General features: G+C 40.1%; 1 protein-coding gene across 1 annotated transcript; it reads left to right on the top strand.

The window, feature by feature from the left end:
- The first annotated feature begins 1,624 nt into the window (after window positions 1-1,624).
- Window positions 1,625-16,533, top strand: C1H3orf85 (chromosome 1 C3orf85 homolog). The gene is made up of 4 exons (XM_048870594.1): window positions 1,625-1,733; window positions 11,039-11,175; window positions 12,263-12,348; window positions 15,335-16,533. The coding sequence occupies exons 1-4, from the start codon at window positions 1,664-1,666 to the stop codon at window positions 15,375-15,377; spliced, it is 336 nt and encodes a 111-aa protein (XP_048726551.1). The 5' UTR covers window positions 1,625-1,663; the 3' UTR covers window positions 15,378-16,533.
- Window positions 16,534-22,761: the final 6,228 nt, after the last annotated feature.

Below are 22,761 nucleotides of genomic sequence, written 5' to 3'. Positions count from 1 at the left end.
CCAATGGCTAAGGTTTGCACAGTCCCACACCTTGCTGCTCTTTTGCTGGTCTGGTTCCTACATTGCCTCTGTCAGACTCCTTTGCCATACTCTTTTGGGCATGCCCTTCCTTCTGGGCCAAGCTCCCTTCTCTTTCCCTAGCCTCAGAGAGAGGGACTGCAGACTGCCTCACTGCAGCCCTCTCTGCCCTCAGCTACCTGGTTTTATACAAGCCCCACCTGTTCCTATCCAAGTGAGCCAATGCTAATTAACATTTTTATCAATGACCTAGAAAAGATAAGTTTCAGAGTAGCAGCTGTGTTAGTCTGTGTCCACAAAAAGAACAGGAGTACTTGTGGCACCTTAGAGACTAACCAATTTATTTGAGCATAAACTTTCGTGGGCTCCAGCCCACTTCATCGGATGCATAGAATGGAACGTATAGTAAGAATATATATATACTCATACAGAGAACATGAAAAGGTGGAAGTTGCCATACCAACTGAAAGAGGCTAATTAACAGTGAGTATTTTATCACTGCAAAAGTTTTATTTTCCTGCTGATAACAGCTCATCTTAATTAAAGTTTGCAGATGACACAAAAACTGCAGGAGTAGTAACTAATGAAAAGGACAGCTCACTGACACCTATATAGATCTGGACTGCTTGCTAAGTTGGGTGTAAGCGAACAATATGCATTTTAATATGGCAAAATGTTTACATCTAGGAACAAAGAATGGAGGCTATACTTACAGGATGGAGGACTGTATCCTGGACTGCAGTGACTCTGAAAAAGATTTGGGGGTTGTGGTGGATAATCAGCTGAACATGAGCGTTCAGTGTGCCACTGTGGCTAAAAGGGTTAATGCTATCCTTGGACTCATAAAGAGGGGAACAGAGTTATTTCACCTGTTTTTGGCACTGGTTCAGCTACTGCTGGAATACTGTGTCCAGTTCCGATGTCCACAGTTCATAAAGGATGTTGATAATTGGGAAGAGGGTTCAGAGAAGAGCAATGAGAGTGATTAAAGGATTAGAAAACATACCTTGTGATGGACTCAAGGAACTTAATCTCTTTAGCTTAACAAGGAGAATGTTAAGGGGTGACTTGATTACTGTCTGTAAGTACCTACCTGGGGACCAAATATTTAATCATGGGCTCTTCAGTCTAGCAGAGAAAGGTATAACTCCATCCCATGGCTGGAAGCTGAAGCTAAACAAATTCAGACTGGACATAAAGCATACATTTTAAACTATGATGGTAATTAATCAAGACTGGATGTTTTTCTAAAAGATCTTTACTTCTTTTGGGGAAGTTCTATGGTCTCTGTTATATAGGAAGTCAGACAGGATGATCACAATGGTTCCTTCTGGCCTTGAAATCTATGAAAATATGAGACTGAAGCACAGCCCCCTGCCATGTTCTACATTTACAGAAAGCCTGATGTGCTATTTCATGTTACCAAATTACATTTATGCGTACATGTAAAAAATAGCTATTGGGACATATTAGAAGCCCAGCTCACAAAGTCCAAAGGGTACGAAGAGACGCACGTAAGACAAATCTAAGCACTGTACCCTGCCCTCTGTCTGCACCGACTGCTTACACGTAGCTGGTGAATGATTTATAAACCTAAAGATAGCAAAGTACAAAGCTGCATGAATATCATAGTTAATCAAGAAGAATGCTTTCCAGACTGCACTTGATGTGTCTTAAAATGGTGCAAGTTGCTGTGTCCATTCTGCTGCTTACAGGTAAGCACTTGGTACTGTTATCCTGTCATGGTCTTATTTCAGACGAAGTAGTTAGCGAGGAGAAGTTGCACTGCAGGCATTATGTTCTAAAAGACTGGAGGGTACAGCAGAAAGAGCATGGGCTGGTGTTGAGCACAAGAGTAGGTAACAGGAACTCTGAGACAGAATCCTGACTGTGCTCTCTGTCTATGGCTTTAGGCAAATCATTTAGCCTCTCTCCGCTTTTCCATCTTTAAAACAGGGATAATATTGCTTACATAGCTGGAGGAGGTTTTCTGAGGATGAATGGGTGGTTTGTGAAATGCTAAATGCTTATTATTTTTTAAAATAATTCTGTAAACTTTATTCTTACCTTATTTTTTTTTACTAGTTATTGAGAAAACAAATAGCTCATATGCATACCTGGTCCAAATTGACATAAGTAGCTTGCGATTTTTGAAACAATTTAGGGCACCTAGTTTTCAGAGGGCTGATATTCACCACTTTCTGAATGTTAGACCCTTGAAAGGTATCTGGAACTGGGCACCCAAAGTCGCTAATCATTTTTTAAAATGTCAGAAGTTGAACTGTAGTTGCAGTGAAGTGTCACTATGGCTAAGATGATGCACTTTTCAGCTAAACCCAGGCTAGTACCATAAATATCATACATGCTTTAAGACTGGTGTGTTCCACAGTCAGTAACCAGATATAACAGTAGAGATTTATGATAATCCCTTACATAAAGAGATGTTCCCCTGCATGTGAATGTATTAACTGCCAACCCAAGTATTTTCGAAAGTCATTGATCCAGGAGCCCAATGCAACCAACTGTATCTAATGACAATAAAGAAACTGTGCCACTGGGACTTGTCTCAGCTTAACCAAAATGTAACACTTAGGAAACATGAACTAATTAACCATCTCATGATTCATGAACTAAATAACCTTACACAGATGGTGAAAACAGAAGCAGGTGTGACATCCCCCCAAGGTCACACAGGAATCTGTGTCAGAGCTGAGATTAGAACTCAGATTCTAATCAGAACTCAGGTCTGGGTTCAAGACCTGTGCTGAGACCAAATTTTCTTCTTGAAAGGCCTAGAGAGACATGCTGAACACCTGACAGAGGGGGAGCAATAATTTAAAACACTATTTGATTCTGTGGTGAAGGGGAAACCTGTTACAGAGTGAGACTATTTCTTAAGTCCTCCCACTGCTGTTTTGGCCAAGCTCCTTGTCCCTCCTACAAAGTCCCTTGGATGCATGGACTTACTGCAGCAGTGCTCCATAGGGAGGGGAATAGGAGGAATATCCTGCATGTGCCCCATCCCTACTGGATATGTTGGCAATGTTGCGCCTCTCTCTGCATGTGAGGTGTGGGGAGAGGCACCTAGAGTCCTTGCTTTCCAAGATTTGATAGGACCTCACCCATTCCACTGATCTGGTCTGCTCTGCACTTAGTACTCCTCTTAATCAAACTTTACAACAGATGTTGGTTAAGTAGGGGGCTTTAGACCTTTCATGGGTGCTATTCCTTCTACCTGCACTACACTTACCTACACATTAAAGCCCACCACAAAACCTACTTTCAGTTTAGCTCAAGATTATTGAGCAATAAAGCATTGTGATATTAATTTTTGAGAAATGCTGTTTCTCCCTTTCTCATTTTCCTTTCCATCTTTCACAACCCCCTTATTTGTGCTCTTTTCAGGCTTTCCTTACAACTAATTTTAGTAGGCTCTTACAGCCTCTTTTGATCACTGGTTATGTTCAGTTCAGCCATTCATTAGCTATGAAGGGTCTTTCAGTAAAAATCAAGGCAGTGGGGATTAAAACATGACCCACAGGGTTTGCTGATTAGAACCTTACACTTCACCATCCTTTCAAATGATTTCCAGCAGCACCCCCCCCCCCATTTTTGGGAAGTGTGTTATATAGTGATTGAAGCCTTGGGTCTAGGCTTGGTTCGACCACAGAGTTATTGTGTGACCTGATGCTGGAAAAATCAAGAATAGGACAAAAGTAAATGAGGCTGTCATAGTTAGAATTATGGCAAACAAGTAGGGCCAAACATCTGAAATTTGAGTGCCTCTATCCATGTTTAGGCACCTAAGAAGAATGGCCAGTATTTCAGAGCTGCCGAGTATCCACAGCTCCAAGTGAATTATTTTGGTTATTTTGGATTCTTCAATATTGATATAAGTGACTAACATTTTGGCCTATGTTTATATTTTGTGAGGTATATATTGCAAATGTTTACAAGTTACCAATTTTACAATAAGTCAGATCAAAACTTAGTTGTATATCTTGACACTTGATCAATGATCTCAAATCACAACGTATAACATAGGGTGCGTAATATGCAACTCACAGGCAGTCTGTGGAACCCTAAAATGCATCCTCTAGCAACCGCCTTCCTGTACCTGAAAAGGGTCATGTCCAATCAGCAAGTTTTGATCTCCATGAAGTTTCACATGATCGCTCATAGTTAATGTATGTAGCTGAGACAAACTCTTACCAAAGCAGCAATTTCTATATTTCTCCAAAGGGCTCAGGATACTGCTCCAAGCCCTCAGAAACTCTCAGAGGAATTGACAATGACTACAGATAAGAATCAAATCCAGATTTCTCTTGACTCTGGGAAGCATTATCAAACCCCATCTCATGTTTGTCATGAATGTATCTAGCACATAGTATGAAATTAATTATTCTGATTAGGACAACTGAAACGATTTCAAATCACAATGGGTTTGAAGTTGCAAAATTCTGGTCCACGTTCTTGAATCTTCAGTACATTTTGTGTGTGTGGCAATATTTGAAGCTGAGATTCTGATATGGTTTTGTCTCATTTCTAACTTTAGGGAACATCCCTAAACATTCAGTTTACCTTTTCAAAGTACTCAACACGTCAGCATCAGCAACGTTAACAGGACCAAAGGGTCAGAGGTTGAGAGTTCAGCTGTTGTAATCCAGGCAGTGCTAGCTGGAATATCTGATATCACAGACAAGTCTGCTTTTTGAATCTGACATTCTGACCAGGCACATTCAGAGCTGAGGGTTAAAAGAAATACTACACAAAAAGAGAAGGATTGGCTCCACAGCAACTGCTGGACATGACTACTGATGGGTTTTGAAATAATGGCAGACATGCAAAAACAAGAGCAAAATCAGAAAATAAGGGAAGAAAAAGTAGCTTTATTTGCTAATGTGCATGGAAACCAATTACTGAAACATTGGTACTCATTTCCACATTGTTTTAAAGATTAAAACATATGGGGTAAATATCAATGGTCAAAATAAATCCTTCACTTCAATGGAGTTCCACAAGGGATAGATGTAGTCCCAATTGTCAAAGCTTTCCCATTAGTAGTGAAATACTAGTGCTGACTTAAGATCTGGGGAGCTGCATCCTGTATAGTCAAGATTTTCAAGAGTGGGTAATGTTTGGATCCCAGGTCTATAATTAGACATAGATGGTGATTTTTCCATGAGTGTTAAGCACACAGCAGCTCCTATTGCTCAGCACTTCAGAAAAACCACACCATCTATATAGGTGTTAACAAGGCTCAGGAGTTGAACTTTAAGCACCTATTCTTAAGTCTTTCTTTATATTACTATAGTTGTACTGGGATCCTGGTAGCCTGGAGATCCACCAGCTGAACAAAAGGAACTCTCCTGTGTGCACTCCTGGGATTTGTGCTTAACTGGCAGTCATTATCTGAAATCTATTCTTGTGCAGCAGATTTAAAGTCCCACTCATGACTTGTGTTAAGGGTTTAAACACAAGTTAAACTAAGAGCTACACTCAAGTTAATTTTACCCTCTTTGCATATTTGACCTGCCTCACTGTACCAGTTGATTGCATCCTAGTAGTTGAATCCAATTAATTTTCCTTTCCACAGCCAAGTTTTTGACTTTCCAGGCTGGATTGAGTACACATTCACTGATTGAACAGAGATGACAAGAGTCAATCAGATTCTCTTGTGACAGACTGTACTATTGTGTTTACCACTTTTACAATGCTATGATACATTTTGTACAAAGTATGCCTTGTGAGGTATCGTTTGAAAACTCATCATTCATGATCGATATTGTCCTGGTAAAATATGTGTGACAACATTGTATGTAACAGTATACGATTCTACTTTATGATGTTACTAAGGCATATTCCAAATCTGGGAAAGCAGCCCAAACCAATTCCTCAGAGACAAAAGGAAAAGTGATGCCTTAGCAAGGTGTCAACAGAATCAAATGGATTATCACATAGGTAAGCAGCCATTGTTTGGCAGGAAGAATGGTATTAACCAGACATTTATATCTTGGCAAAGGAATAGCTGGGGGTTCCTGTGTGAACAGATTGGCTATCCCTGAACCCCAGCTGGAGATGATTCTCAAAGTGGAGGAAAAGAAATAAAAATGAGGAACAGAGGACACAAATCCTCTCTCTCCCCTCATCTCTACTCATGGCATCAACAACATTTGAGAGACAAAAGGAGCATCACTGAACCGGGGGTGGGGTCCTGGCTGACAGATCCAGCGAGACTGCTGTAAATATGTGGTGAAAGAAACCTTTTAGCTTTAAATTCACTTAGCTTGTTAAGTTAGATATTAGTTTGTGTTCTACCTTTTATTTCTTTGTAACCAATTCTGATTTTTATGGCTCATTATTTGTAATCACTTAAAATCCATCTTTCTATTGTTAGATAAACTTGGTTTATCTAAACCTGTGTGTGTTTGGAGTGAAGTGTTTGGGAACCTCCTCTTGAGATAACAGGATTTGTGCATATCATTTTTTATTAATGGACTTTCTATGAGCTTGTGTTGTCCAGAAGGAAAGAGCTGTACAAGGACTTATATTTCTGGAGACAAGTCTGAGACTGGAAATTTGTTGGTATCACTTTGGAATACAATTCAGGAGTGGCTGGCTAGAAGCACTCAAGTAACTCAGCTGGGAGTAATTTCCATGCTAGAGGCTGTGTGTGACAAAGGCCAGGAGTGGCAGCTCTCACAGCGAAGCAATGTAAAAGGCACCCCATGTTGGAGAACTGAGGGGACACAGCTCTTCGGCAGTCCAGATTGTACCCTGGGGAATGTCACATTTCTTCACGGTCAAATTTAATCTTGTGCCAGCTTTCACTAATCCACAATGAGATGCTCTGAAGACACTGGGACAATAGTGATAACTATTGTTTATATCTCCAGGGAAGACTAAACTCTCTGCCTCAGACCGTGATTATAAAAACTAAGCCACCAAGCATGACTTGGTGACTTTAAAAAGATTCATTTTAGGTGTAAGAATATTTACTGAAGTCTTCCAAAAATGTGAGCAATATATTCAGGGAATCAAACACTCCACCTGGTAACTAACAGCTGCTGTAATCCTCACAGCAGCTCACTCCTCAAAGATGTTCCTTTTATCTTCCCCTTCTGGCCATGACTCTATATTATTCTTATAATAATATTTTCATCCAGAGGGAAAAAAGAAACAGTAACAGAGTAAAAACGTACATATCTAACATTGTTTGACCTTCTTACCACTGACTTATCTTTGTTTCACTGGAACTTTCAATATTCAGTGTCCCTAAGGATACTATTATGCTTTGTGAGCAATTTCATTGACTCGTATCCATCACACTTGCTCTGGCTAACTATGTCCAGTCTTGCAGCTGGATGCTTCGACATTCTGCTCTTCTAATTTTGGTGCAAGGGTGCTGCTAGATGCGGAATTGCATACAGCAGAAAGTTCTTAGGTAAGCCGTGCATCTATAAAAAATTATTTGAAGATCTTAAATTCTTTTATAAACATTAAATCAAGCTGTTCAACAAGAAGAGAGGAATTACACCCATTTTACAGAAGCACAAATTGAGGCATAGGTTAGGGAACATGTCTTAAGATCATACAGGGTGTTAGGAGGCAGAATGTGTACGGAAACCAGATCTTCTGACTCCCAGTTCTGTGTCTGAGCCAAAAGACCATCTTTTCTCTTTGCTCTAAACAGCACTGTGTGCAGTTGCCTGTTTACAGACAGTCAAAAAATTCCTTTTGTGTATATAATTTCTCAATGAAGTGCCCCATTCATTCTTGCACAGGTTAATTCGGCATGAGGAAATAAGAATACATTTCTCATGGAATGGCATTTCCCATTGGCCAAGGGTGCAGTCTAGGAAGAATATGTATCCATTAAAAAATTAAGCTTATACCTTTAAAACATAGCACTTGCCACCAGCGGAGCCAAGCTAGAACCTCGCTGCCCCACAAAGTAGCTACTAGTGCTCATTCTTTGAAGAAAAAAATTACAGCTACTCTGTTTATGCTTTTTAGGGTAACTCACCAAGCAGTCACAAGGCCAAAGTACTCTTCGGCAACAAAACTTAAGCAACATCGGTGATCCCAACTAACTATATTTTTTCAATGAAAAAGGTTAAGTCTTATGCTAGCGGCAATGGACATTATGGCATTTATTTTTGACCAAAGTTCAAGCGTCTCACCACAGAATAGTAATGACGTTTGCAAAATATGTTCAATATAAAAAAAAAATAAAAATGAAAATATATGCCTCGGTAGAAGCTCATAGTAAGCTGACTAAGAAATATTACACTCTTGGTAAAATAGCCTTGTTTGAATTTCTTGAACTCTGGAACAGCCAAGTGTTACTTGCATGCACAGAGGCAGAACATATTTCTCTGTGGAATTTTTCTTGCTTTCAGAAACCCAGGAATAATTAGCTATTTCGTAGTCACCTAAGAAACAGCATTTTATGCTTAAAACGAAGACAATTTGCCATGGAATATGCATTAGTTCATCTGCACAGTTGGGTCAACTGAAGAGTAATTTTATTTGAAGATGACTGAATTTCTGCTTCCTGTTTCTAGTGTTTGAGCAAGCAAAGCATAAGAAGCATATCAAACGTTGGCGAGAAGACCTGTTAGGATATCTAGTCCATCTTTCTGGCAAAGCAAAATTGTTTGCTCTAGTATTATTACTATTTTACATGTATATTCCAATAGCTGAAGATCACAGCCAGATTGGGCCCCATTTTGCTAGCCTCTGTATGAACAATGACATTTTCTCTTCAATTTTCCGATCTAGTTTTCAAGTACTTTTTGGCTCTGAAAAGCAGCAGCATTGTAAATATAAGCAGCCGTTTTACTCCACAAATCTGTTCCCTGTACAAGGTCTTGATAGTGACAAATGAAGGTTTTCACTCTGGTTAACCCAGCAGAACTGACACTGCTGAGAAGGAGTGAGCTGGATTCTATCCATTATTGTGCATAATCAACACATGGGTTTACTAAGTTCAAATCAGTCTCCCTGTACAAACTCAGTGGAAGCCATGGGGGTGGATAGATGTCAGTGATTCCATAGTTTGGCCTGCGGAACTCCTATTACTGGATGCAATGTGCAAAGAGTACAGAACTCTGCTTGAATCTACAGTCTTGTGTACATGCAGAAGTTGTACCAGTTTAATATAAGGTGTTATTTTAAACCCCTTTAGCTAAATGGGGGCAATCCTGTGTATGGACACACTTATTTCAGTTTGAGTGATTTTTTTTTATTTCAGTTTTTAAACCAAGAGTGTTCAGACAAGTTTGCAGCAGTTTAAGTACAGTGGTTTAAAATAACACATTCAGTTAAACTCAACTTTTTTGTATACACAGGCCATAAGATCTGAAGTTAAGCTGGCAGAGGGAAAGGGAAAACCTAAGGGTATGTCTACACGACAGCAGCACAGCTACAACCCTGCAGCTATACCACTGTAGTATAGACACGTCCCACGTCGACGGAAAGGGTTTTCCCGTCTATGTAGTTAATACATCTCTTCAATAGATGGGAGCTAGTTCAGTGGAAGAATTCTTTCATTGACCTCTCTGCATCTACAGTGGGGGTTAGTGTCAGAAACTGATGGGGATGGTCAGAGCCATGGCAGCTGGGTCTATGGTTGGAACCAGGGTTTAGAGCCGGAATCAGAAGTACAGAGTGGGGCTGGAACAAGACCAGAGTAAGAACAAGGGTGGAACAGGCTAAAGCATGTGGAGTCTGTTACTACTATCAGGCAGGGGAGAGTTTGAAGCCTTGAAGTGACACTGACCAGACTGAGCTGCTCTTTCTCCTGTGAGGCTTATATACCCGCCCTGAGAGACACTAGACTGGCACCTGGCTTGTGGATTGGTTGGAGCCTACCACAAGAATGATTCATCAACACATGGGGTTTAAGCAGGTTCTAGTTCACAGATGACTCCATCACCTTACAGTTAGGATGACCTAACTCCATTGCACAGGGTAAAAATTTTTTCACAGCCCAGAGCAAAAGGTAGCTTGAGCTAATTTTTAGGTGTAGACCAGACCTAAGGTGGAAATAGTGAGACAAATTGAGAACCCCTCTTGTTGAGAGGCATTCTCATTTCACAGAGAAGATGGCCTGCATCAAGGAGGGACTGAAAAGTCGCCCCAGAACAAGCTGAGAGCAAGACCAGAAACACACCACCTCTCTGTCTATGAACTAGGCCCATTCACCAAGTAGCTTCCATAGAACCATCGATGGAGATCAGGGCCATCCCCTGTGACTGACCCCTGCCCATCCTAGATGGCAAGAGTAGAGAACACATGTATTTGCTATAGTACTAATAATTAGAGTAATAAGAGAAAGGATAGTAGAAGACACATGAAAAGGCAGAAGAGGGAAGGAAGGAGGGGCATGGAGGGAGAAGAAGAGTATTTTGTATTATCTGGTCTTGCAACTTGGACATGTTGTGACACTGTGTAATTTATTAGCTAGCCTGTGAAATGTGTGGTATTTGGAAACAAACAAACTTTAAATCATTTCTGGTTTTGTACTATTATTGTCTATTTTTTTATGAAAATCAACACAAAAATCACACACACACACACACACACCCCGAAAAGAAAAGGGATAGTAAAGTCTAGATTACTTTTTGCTAGCTATGTTTTATGTTTTGTATTTCTCTCAGAATTGATAATGATCAGTTTAAGCAATTCCCCTTTCTCATTTTCCCTGGTGGACTGTTTGTGTTACACGCACAATAAAGTGGAGTGATTCATTTTTAAATAACTTCTCCTATTTGGATTTCAATGAAAACTTGCAGAAACCCTTCTACAGGATGTAGGTTTGTAAAATCTTGTTTTTACAAAATCCTAAACTTGTGGCTTAATTTGGATTCAAATATTCCTTTTGAATGAGCTCTAATACTTTGGTTTAGGTTTAACATTGTTCTGTGAAGGAATGACACATGATTACAAATCTCTGTGAAGTGTAAGTTCTAAAATAACTGACAAACATTATGACATTGCAACACTTCCATTTCAGGTGTATTGGGAGCACCGTTTGTATCTGAAGAAGCAGCAAATGAGTTTATACAACTTAAAAGACAAACACGATATTCTCAGAATTATTGGGATCCAAGCAGCAGCCAGAATGCATGGGGTTACACTCTGGCTGAACAGGTATTTGTTTGATAACTTTGCACTAAGTATGTATGTTGCCATCTGATTGCCTGTTTGCAGATATGGTACTGGCTTTTAAAGGGACACCAAAATTCCATTGTTACTGAACTCATTCCTGGAAAAGTACTAGGATGAATAGTTCATGGTTACAATCTCTTATACTATAGTCAATAGCTTCCTTCTTCATGCCTCTAAGAATTGTAAAGTTGCTAGATAATGATCTGGCCAGTATAATCTTGCACAATTGATCTTGCAATAAAGGGTTTGTAAAGTGAAACTTCCCACCACCACTGCCACCTCGCCACACACTAATCTTGTTCTGGTAAACTTTGCTGGATTCAAAGCCTTGAAAACAGATGGCTTCTAGCCACAGCTATGGCACAGACAATGCTACTGCAAGCTTACATTCACCATCCACACCTTCCTTTCGATCTGGCTTCCAATCTCTGTTGACAATTCTCCTGTACTCCATCACCCAGGCTTGTAATACAGTTGATCTTCAAACTTTCTTTCCTTCTGCTCCGGGAGCCAAGCTGTTATCAAATCTCATCAGCACTGAGCCAACATTGCTAAAATCTATGACTTTCCTCTCCATCCTGACTTCTAGGTGATCACCCAGGCCTTACTCGTCTCATGCCTTGAGTACTGACCGCAATCTTCCCTTTCCCCCCGCCCTCCCAGGGGACTGTATATACAGGGGTCCTACAGGGGACTCTTATTTATGGTAGGGTGGAGGCAAAACTTAATTTAGTATGAAACTAGGAAGTTCGCTTCAGGATTGCATGTGATTTATTGTGTGTGAACTTGAAACAGCAAGCTATGCTACAGTTATATAATCGGATCCACTTCTGGTTACACAGCTTTCCCGTGGCTGTGGCTCATTACACTTTTAATGCATGATTTAAAATGTTCAGAACTAGGATCCATCTGAGTCCTCCTATATAATTATCTGAGCAACTTATGCCATGCTACAAAAGCTATTTGAACATGACTCTCATCTCAGGTTAGGTATGGTTCTACCAAAAGACCTGTAGTCTATTGAGGTTGTATCAAATCCAGTAACACCAGCCATTTTGTTCTACTTCAGGTTAGTGAATTATGGACGGCTTTGAGAACCACAACACAATACTACATGGACTTGGGATCTTTTGCTTTTGGTCCTGCCACTGCCCGGTGAGTTTTGTCTAAAGATAGTACCTACCTTAACAAAAGGATGTGTATAAATAATTGATGGAGGAGATAATAGCACTCACAAAAGGATCCTAATGGTATAATATTATCCTGTGCTGAGTTTCCCTGTGTTTTAATTGCAAGAGATGTGATTAGAAAATAACTCTTTTTTTGAAAATTGGAGTGAAAGGGGCTTTACTAATTTTACTGACTGTTTTGAATTTAAATATGATGAATCAATGCTGCTGGGTAGTTATAATGATATTGTTAGTCTAATAGAGTTTTAAAATGCATAGAGCTTTTTCTATGGGCTTTGTTTACATTTTGAGAAATAAAATAAACAAAGCACGCAGAAGTGACCTTTGACTTTGGATCCGACACACACCATTCAGACAATACTGATAGAAAGCAGCCCATTGTAGAAAATGAAAGGAGGGAGGAAGGAACAGTTTCTTCCTGTATAAATTTCAGTAGTGCGATTTCATACTCACAGCCATGTTAGTCTGTATCCACAAAAAGAAAAGGAGTATTTGTGGTACCTTAGAGACTAACAAATTTATTTGAGCATGAGCTTTCGTGAGCTACAGCTCACTTCATCGGGTGCAAGTAGTGCAGTTGTATTCAGTGTAGAATAAAAACATGATTGATTGAAATGGAGAAAAAGATAGACATGGAAGCATTTACAGATTGATAATTTCATGCAATAAGTCCATGTCTCAAATTGTCATGTGAAAATTTTGAGGAGAATGTTAAGGTGAACACTTCAGTTTTTTAGTGATTACAGTAAATGTAAGGAACAGTCTCTAAATAACAATGACATTTGACATGTATAGTACTACAAGAATAATAAATGCTTTACCTGTACAGATTGCTTTTCAAGGGTAGATGTCACAGACCTTTACAAAGGAGGTAATATTAATCCCATTTAGGAAAGTGGAGGCACTGAGAAGTGAAGTGATTTGCTCAAGGTCACTGATACAGGAGGGAATAGAATCCATGTCTCCAATTTAGTCGTATGGCCTATCTTCTAGACTTTTTAATATAAAAGACTACATGGGCAGATGTGTTATAGTGGTGGGAAATCAAAAATGGAAGGTGGGTGGGAATTCAATTGCTCTATTTCCAGTTCTGCCTCTATTTTGATGTATCTTCATATGTGTTTGTAACATGCCTAGCACAACTGGACCCCAAGCCCTGAATAAGGACAAGCGCTACAAGAAACAAAAACACTTTGATTTTTAATAAAAAGCTTAAACCCTCCAATATCAGGGCTCAAATCACTAGGAAGAAATCTACTCTGGGGCCAGGCTAATCATAACTAGAGCTGGCTGAAAAATGGAAATTCCTTCCTTTTTTACAATTTATTTATTTTGGAACAAAAAGTCAAAAAACATTTCACAAGAAGGGATTTCCAGAAAGTTCTGTTTAGGGAGAAACAAAACAGAATTTTTGAAGCTTCCCAGCTGCTTGGCAGAAAGGCTGTTTTCAATTTCACTTCTTTCCTGCAGGCAGAAAGAAAAATTGACCAGAGTCTTCCAGAGGGACAAGTGGGGCAGAGTCATTTCAATTTTCCTGATTTGGAAGAAAAAATCTGTTTTCCCCTGGAAAACTGAATGTGTGAAAAGGGCCTTTTCTGCTGGCAAACCATTCAGATGGAAAGTTCCTGACTAGTTCCAATCATAAGTGGGGCCCTACCAAATTCAGGGTCCATTTTGGTCAATTTCACTGTCACAGGATTTTAAAATTCATAAATTTCATGATTTCAGCTACTTAAATCTGAAATTTCAGGGTGTTATAATTGTAGGGGTCCTGACCCCAAAAAGAAGCGTGTGTGTGTGTGGGGGGGGGGGCGGGGTTGCAACATTATTGTAGGTAGGGTTTGCGGTACTACTACCCTTACTTCTGCACTGCTGCTGGCGGTGACGCTGCCTTCACAGCTGGCCAGCTGGAGAACGGTGGCTCCTGACCGGGAGCCGAGCTCTGAAGGCAGAGCTGTCACCAGCAGCAGCACAGAGGAAAGGATGGCACGGTATGGTCTTGCTACCCTTAGTTCTGCGCGGCTGCCTGCAGAGCTGGGCCCTTAGTCAGCAGCCGCCACGCTCCGGCTGCCCAGCTCTGCAGGCAGCAGCGCAGAAGTAAGGGTGGCATGGAATGGTATTGCCCCCCCTTAAACTGCACAGCTGGTGGCAGGGTTCTGCCTTCAGAACTGGGAGCTCAGCGAACAGACACCGCCCTGTGGCCACCCAGCTCTGAAGGCAGCGCAGAAGTAAGGGTGGCAACACCATGATGCCTCATAAAATAACTCTGTGATGCCCCTGCAACTCCCTATTGGGTCAGGACCCCCACTTTGAGAAACGTTGGTCTGCCCTGTGAAATCTGTATAGGATAGAGTAAAAGCACACACACAAAAAAAAAGGATTTCATTGGGGAAAGACCAAATTTCAGGATCCGTGACGAGTTTTTCGTGGCCATGAATTTGGTAGGGCCCTAATCATAAGTGTCTACTACTTGCACATGCCTTTGAAGCTTATGATACTGGCTGATGTTCAGCAAGTTACAGGACTAGGTATGCCACATGAGTCCAGTGGCATGGCAATTCCTATGAACCTCAAAAGACCCACTCTATACGAACAGACCAATACATTGATGGTTCTACGTTATGCACAGGCAGAACCCATATTTTCGATTGTAAACTCTTTTAAGCATGTTCTCACTGAACTCTTTCTAATGACTTCAATGGATGTTAGTTTTAAATTGTGATCTCTGTAGGGCAGGAATTTACCTTCATCTCTGTTTAATTGCCCAGTACACTGCAAATGCTACACAAATTAACCTCCAATGCTTTTAGGCATGCACATGAGAGAACAGATATTGAAATTTTGAAACTCGAGAATATCAATGTGTTCCCCACAGTTCCATATTAAATAAAAGACAGCTTTGAATTAATTCAGCAGAGCCTTCCTAATATCACTTATTTCTTCTTTTTTAGGGACCACATTAGGAATCTGGGGCTCACCTCCAGCAGCAGATAAGAAAACACAACTAAACCTAAGCAGTTTCACGTATCTGCCAATGTACTGTATGGGAGGATCTTTATCCAGGAGTTGCACTTTTAGCTATTTGCCACAGCCACATTTACTTTGTTCTGTACCTTATTAAGACATCTAAAGCTGAAACACACACAGTAGCCCCACAAAGTCATAGTTTGTATTCATCAAGTAAAAAATATAATGTTAAATCATGCTAAATTGAACGTAAACGGTGAAGATGACAAGGCATCCATAGTGTTTTAGTAGGACAGGTTAAAAATTGTTTTTTCTTTTCTTTTTTGACCAAATGGATTCCCCCTCTTCCCACTCCTACAAAATAGTCCATTTAAATAAATGTTGTCATTCTGGCAACTGAAAACTGGATGTTTTTCACTTCTTTAACTAAAGACTTTGACATTTTAGTTACTGAAAACTGAAATTTTGGTGTTCCATTTTTTTTGCTAAACCCAAATTTCAAAGGAAATTTTTAAAAAGAAATACTCCCTCCCTCCCCCTTTGGGTGTGTGTTTGAGGATAGTGAAAATCATGTCAGCTCTAGTTTTCACCATAGGAAGCAAGAACGTTTAATATTGTGACCAGTACATTAGGTGATTTAGAATACAGCTTCCACTTCACTACCTCCAAAACTCTGCTTTCAGCATTGAAAGTATTGGTCTTGAGCTCTAAAGTGCAAAATGGTTGAAGTCCGGATAACCTGAGCGAGCTGCTCTCTACTTACAGGACACCAATTGTCAACAGTGAAGACACTTATTTGCAGCACCCTGTTTAACATGGATGTGACTAGTGACAAGGCATTTTCCGTCACAGGTCTCAAATTCTCTCTTCAGTCCATCAGCCAAAACTACTTGACCATCAGGACATGTATTGTCTCAGGCTTTTTGGCCAAAAGAAGAATAGCATACGTGAAGGAGGGTGGTTTTACTGTGATAATTTAGTTTTCCTCCTTGGATTAATAAAGCAGATCATATGTATTGGGGATTTTCTTATAGGTACAAGGACCCAGAGCTACAGTGAAGTGACTGCAAACTCTAAAGGAAATAGTAAATCTTTTAAAGCTGAAAGACCGTTTTAACATTTCTGTGTTTTCTATTGCATTTTTTTAAATGTAAAATAATTATAAACTGCAACTGGTTTCCCACTGGAAGTTCTTGATCTTCTCAGTTAGACAGATTTTTATTAGACTGGGACTGAAAACACACATCTGATTCTTTTATCACTTACAATACCATGACTTCATTCACACTATTAATCATCAGTACAACATTTCATTCATTCTAAAGAAAAGGCCAAGAAATAAACACCAGTAGAGAAAAACCAAAGAACGATTACATTCATTAGTCTCTCATAGGAGATCTGGTTATTGTATGCTTTCTCTCTTGCCTCCTCCTCTTGGCCACCGATCTAGGCAGTAGCCCCTAGAACTGTTGACTTGATGGGCCAGTAGAGGTAACTATTTCAGCCCACTACCATCCATTCTTTCTTCAGTAACAAAGGTAGCCATTAAAACAACAACTGAAGTTCGCATTTAAGGCTCGGATAGTCACCTAGGGTTGGAAGGTGTTATGCGGCCACAACTATGAGGATATGTTGAAAAAAAAGTCTCTCCCATGCCATGCTAAGGCAGACATGCATAAATTCAATTTAATCACAAATGGAATTGATAGCTGAACGTGACTTTTTGCTTCTACCTGGTCATGAACTACATACAGCAGGGTTCATTTTGATGCATTTATTTTACATATACCATTTAGTGTCCCTATCTTGATCCAAAATGTCTGTGACAAGATACTCCTCTAAAGAATATATCTCATGCTATTAACTGCAATGACAGTGACAGCAAGAGTGAACTGTATTCAAAGCAATTTAGTAGTGGCTGGTTAAATATACCAGTCAGGGTATTGCCAGAACCATTCAAATTAGAGACAAAAAAAAGTTTAGCAATCTCATCACAAATTGGAAGTGTCTAGGCTGGTAGCTCAAATAAAAAGATGTAATTATCTACATTTGAAATATGGTCATCCATCATGAAGAGAAACTGGCATTTTTCATGTACAATTAGAATCTTGAAAAACAAATTACAGCAATTACTTCCCTCAGATTATTGAAGACATCTCTATTTCAACATACAGTGAAATAGAGAGTAGCTTCGATAGGGAGATCTCTCATGAAGAACTGGCTGGTGCAAAATGGGGTGTGGTGTGGGGATGCAATAGATGTCACTCTCCCTTTGGGTCAAGGCTAAATCCATGTCCCACCATGGTGTTAGAAGGACCCTGTGCTGCTAGACGAGCCATTTTTCAGATAATAGCAAAATATTTACTTAACTCGAACTTTTGCTTTGAATGTATTTCCTTTACAGATCCACACAAAGATTAGGTTTTATGTCAAGCAATTAGCTGGAGGAGGCGTCTGAATGTGCTCCTTATTCCAGCATTATAGAACCAAGGACATCAATGATTCCTTCCCTAACATGAACTACAAGAAACCCATCCTGGAGTCACACTTCCTATTCAGCCACTTACTTCCGGCTTGCAGACAAGATTTCATTGACGACCTCACTCCAGTTGCCAATAGTCCCTACTCCGACAGTCTCAGCAAGGGTTGAGTGAGCATGTGAGCTTTCCTCTCAAACCAGAGATCTGATCTCTCCAAGTCATGACTGACTTTGTGGACAGCCAATTAGTGGGATCTAGCACAAGGAAGGCTACAGTTGTGCTTGCTATTGCTGTCAATATTACAGTAACAACCAAAGCCTGATCTATTGCAATGCTTTGTACAGTGTAAGAGTCACACAGCTTAGAATATAATTTATAAAACATTACCCAAACATGTGTGTGATACACAATCCGAGAGAACAGGATGAGATTGAACAGTGATCGGAAAAAGGAGATGGTGCACAGTGGTAGTCTATTCGCTGGTTTCTATGGGTAACCATTGTCATATAAATTAATGAAATTGCCACTTGCTGGTCTAGAACAAAAATGTATAATGAATTAGTCCCATCTCTACAATTTAGAAATTGGGTGGATTAGGATTTGAATGAGCCTTCCATAGAAATACGGTTGTGCCATAGTTGAGGCATGCATTGTGTTTCAGGCATGCATTGTGCTGCTTTTAAATACTAATGCCATGAATGTCTTTGATCTGGTCTTTGAAGTGTGTTACATTTCCTAGTTAGTGCAGCCCAGAAGAGAGTTGACTTAAAGAGTCAGTGAGTGTATGTGCCAGAATACTACTCCTGTGTTTTGTCATGGATATTATCTGATCCACTTTTTGCTTTGCTGCACATCAGAAGGCAGATAACTGCATAATACCAATGAACCCTTTGTTTTGTTTTTAGATAGGACCACCAATAAACATCTAGTTTTCTTTCACAAACATTTAATGCAGGGGAACTGACACACAAAAGGAAATTTTACCCTTACATTTTATTTTGCACAATGTTCTGAAATGTTACAGTTTTGCAACATTTATAGTGCTTTAAGCAGAGGAATACCTGTCAAGATTGTAAAAAGGGGAAAAAAAGGACTTGCAGTTTCGGGGAGTGTAGTGGTGGAGTATGATGTTGGGACTAAGGTTATTTTGCTTGGTTACTAGACTGAGGAAATATACAGAGGTTGAAATAAGGGGGAAACTTTTTAAACGGGTAAAGGTCAGTTTCCTACCTTTACCAAGGTGGCAGCTCCCTTCCCTCCTTCACAGTGGCCATTAGATTAAATGTACAAAGCAAATGTTTCAAAATCCACGTGGATTTTGAAACATTCAGAGGCCCAGGGCGAAGTGTGTAGTGTTCTGGCTTCCTCAGGCCTATGAGCCCACCAACTGCAAGTCCTGCAGCATCAGGACTTTATTGGCTTTTAAAGAGCTGGTTCTATCATTCCTGAGAATTGGACACCCTGGCTGCAGCAGGCCAAACCATGCACAGGCGTGCTTATGTCTAAATACAGAAAGCCTTGCAGTGCCAGAGTAGCACAGACATGAATTAATCATCTTGCCAGTGTGAGATCATTCAGTGTCTAGCAGCACTACAAGTCATTATGTGTCCAATGAAAATAATGGATTCTGCATGTTACTGTCACATTATCTTGTGACAGTATTGTTATTAGCTTGTGTCAGCACAACTATTTATATAAAAAAAACCTTGAAGGCAGCTATTGTATGTATGCTTTGATCTGTTTCCATTTCTTTCCATTAGTACATCACACAACAAGCCAGCCTCCTGGAGAGAGGGTCCCTCAGTGGTTGTTAGACTGTAGGTTTAACCTAATCCAGTAATTAATATATTACAGAAAGTCCTCAATGTATTGGCTGTTAACATAACTGAGATTTCTATGATAAAAACACAATTTCCCGAGGAAAGTCTTGAGAAAATATTGTTACAATTCAGTTGTTACAATTTCTTCCTATGTATAAATATGGCATCTACCATGATGGGGCCTCAATTTCAATTGGGGCCTCTACAGACTAGTATAATACAAATAATTAACAACAACTAGTTACATAGGAGAACCACTGGAAACATCCAGGCAAAGACTACCTTCGGACTGCACCAAAATGGTACCCCTAGATTATTATAAATCATCTAGAGGATGAATAGGCCTGCCATTGCTTTCCAGACAGAATAATCCGATAGTGCATGTGCCACATCAGATGACAAAAGCTGGAACGACTGAGTGTCAGGTATAACAGGAAAAGTTATTCATGACTTACACGCCTTTCAGTCTTAGCATTTAGGACAGGTTCACATTTACACACCTGCTTGCTGCCATATGTGTCGGTGTTCACCTGCATGAGAACTGATTTGTATTAATCATCAAGACACAATAAAAACAAAACAAAAACCATACTGTGCAATGGTAAGATACAGATATTAAAATGTAAGCCATTCAGTGCATAGACTGACTTCCTATGTTTGTAGAATATCTGACACATCTGGGATAGCACTGCAATAGACACTACCAACAACCAACACCACTCAAGGAAAGTATCGGGGAATTCTCAATGCTAAGAGTTCCCCCCTCGCTGTATTAACTTGCCCCATTGCATATCCTCTTATTATAGGGCACATATTAGAGATGAGCTAAAACAAGAACTCCCCCCCCCCCCATTCCTTGACAACCCAAACATTTGTGCTTTGGGTGAAATGGAAACCAGATCCAAGCCAATCCCATTTTTGATTTTGGAACATCAATGGCCTATGTGGCTTGCAAAGCAAAAATCCAGCCTCCATGACTGATCTTCATTATGCTATGTAGTTCATTAATGACATTGATTAATGTCAATATTTAGCTACAAAAATAGGAAGAGAAAATACTACGTATGGAAAAAATGACCAAGTTACAACACCAGGAAAAGTCTCTGTTCAACAAGGTTTGCCTTTTTGACTAATTTAATTAATAAATAATAATAATAATTTCCCTCCTCTTATTATACATTAATAGAATGTACAAGCTTGGCCTATGGTGCTTACATACACACCAGCTTTCTAGGCTAAAGCAAAGCTCAGAGTTTGCTTCAAGTCCAGCCAGGCTGCAGTCTTGCACAGCTGAACTCCTCCAAAGCAGGGCTGTTATCACACTCCCTTCATACAACAGTATAAAGCTCTCATACACAGAGCACTGTTTTCCAGTAAATTGGTTTGGATAGTAATGCTGTAAAGGTCTGCCTTTCTTCTGTCTGTTGTGATAGCATTAATCTATGCTCTTTGACTCAAGGCTTATAATGGGAAAGCTGAGCAATTTAATCACACAGCAGTGTACTTACCTATTACACTAGTAATGATAACAGAATTAGTCAGTGTGCTGTGTACCATAAGTAGGATTAATGAAAGGAGATAACCCAGCTCTCTCTTCAGCATATCAGAGAAGATTATGATTTATCACAGAAGGGCTTGGGACTCTCTTGGAATTATCCACTAGACCAAAATCTTTAACAAAAATTGTTGACTTCCTGGATAATACAAGTGCATGAAAATGGAAGTCATTGTTGTCCCTATGCTGGGTGGTAGCAGTTAAGGCCTTGCAGGTTGACTTCATGTTGGAGGAGAAGTTAGTGACATGGAATCTGCATATTTTATTTACATTTATACACCAGTCCTGAAACAGAGGTGGTCACAAATATCATGCAGGCTGTGATGGAGTGGGATATGACTATCAAATTGTGTTGTCTGTTTTGTACCAGTGTTGAAAATATTGGCACAGGGGCTGCACTAGTTAGGACTTGCCCAGTGGCAGCCTATTACAGTGCATTCCAGACAGCTGCCCTGCTTGGGATAGACATCTGACACCTCGCTGAAGTCATCAAGACTGCAATCTGGGGCCATCAACTTTCAATGACTAATCTGCTGGCCTGTGTACTTGTAACAATGATCTCTCTACACAGCGGCCTACAAGGGCAAATAGCAAACATGACTGGTGGGTCTCGAACATCTCAGTTTGAGCACATGGCACAGAGATTGAGTCCCTATTTAAGGGTAGAGTTCTGCTCTGTGCAGGGGGCTGACCATTACGATGCACAAGAAAGATATGTAGTAGAGAGTGGGCAGGAGGAACTCTCCACGCCTGAAATGCTGATGAACCACAAACTCACAAGACAGGGTGAGCTCAGACTATGGGAGAGTGCCTCTCTAGTCTGTTATTTTTCAAAGACGTGCAACTCTCCAGTGTTTAAAAAATAAAGTCAATATGGTTAAGAAATTCCACTGCTAAGTCTGCGTACTTAGCTTTCCTGCTACATCATCCTTGAAGAGGTTACACAAGTAACCACGCAGTATCCACAATCTAGGTGGAACTCTGAGGAAATGTATGTAAGGGATGCTGGGGCTCAGGAGGTCTGAGGCATTGGTCTTCTGGGCTAGGGCAGTTGGAGAGAAGCATTTCAGACAAGAGGCCTATGCCCAGGAGTCTAGCCCAGAGTTAGATACAGTGACAAGGTTCTTCCCAGACTCAGTTGGCTTGGAAGAATATAGGAACAAGTGATTGGGTCTACTTGCAATTTACTGGTGTTCATACCTGGTCAGTTTATAACACAGCAATCCCCTCTCTTGAAGATGTCAAGTAACTTAAATGTCTGGTTTCCAGGGAGAAACTCCACTTCAAAAATCAACTCCAGTTAGACAGATTAAGGCAGAGAGCCTGATTATTTGCCATACATCCATCATCAAAGAGCTGCATCAGAAAAACCACCACCATAGCATTTCTTTCATGTATAAAAACTTGCTAACACACTAAGAAAAAGAACTTGTAAAACTATGTAAAACTCATCTTCTGGTAACTCCCTGCCATAAGAAAGGTTTTAAAAAAAGACAAGTAATTTTTAATACATTAATTTCAAAAGTTCAGTTTGAGTTTGGAGTGAAGGTTTGGAT

This window comes from Caretta caretta, chromosome 1 (assembly GCF_965140235.1).
Source record: "Caretta caretta isolate rCarCar2 chromosome 1, rCarCar1.hap1, whole genome shotgun sequence".
NCBI classification, from domain to species: Eukaryota; Metazoa; Chordata; order Testudines; family Cheloniidae; genus Caretta; species Caretta caretta.
Note: the sequence above shows the minus strand (reverse complement) of the source record. Positions and strands in the feature narration are given on the sequence as shown.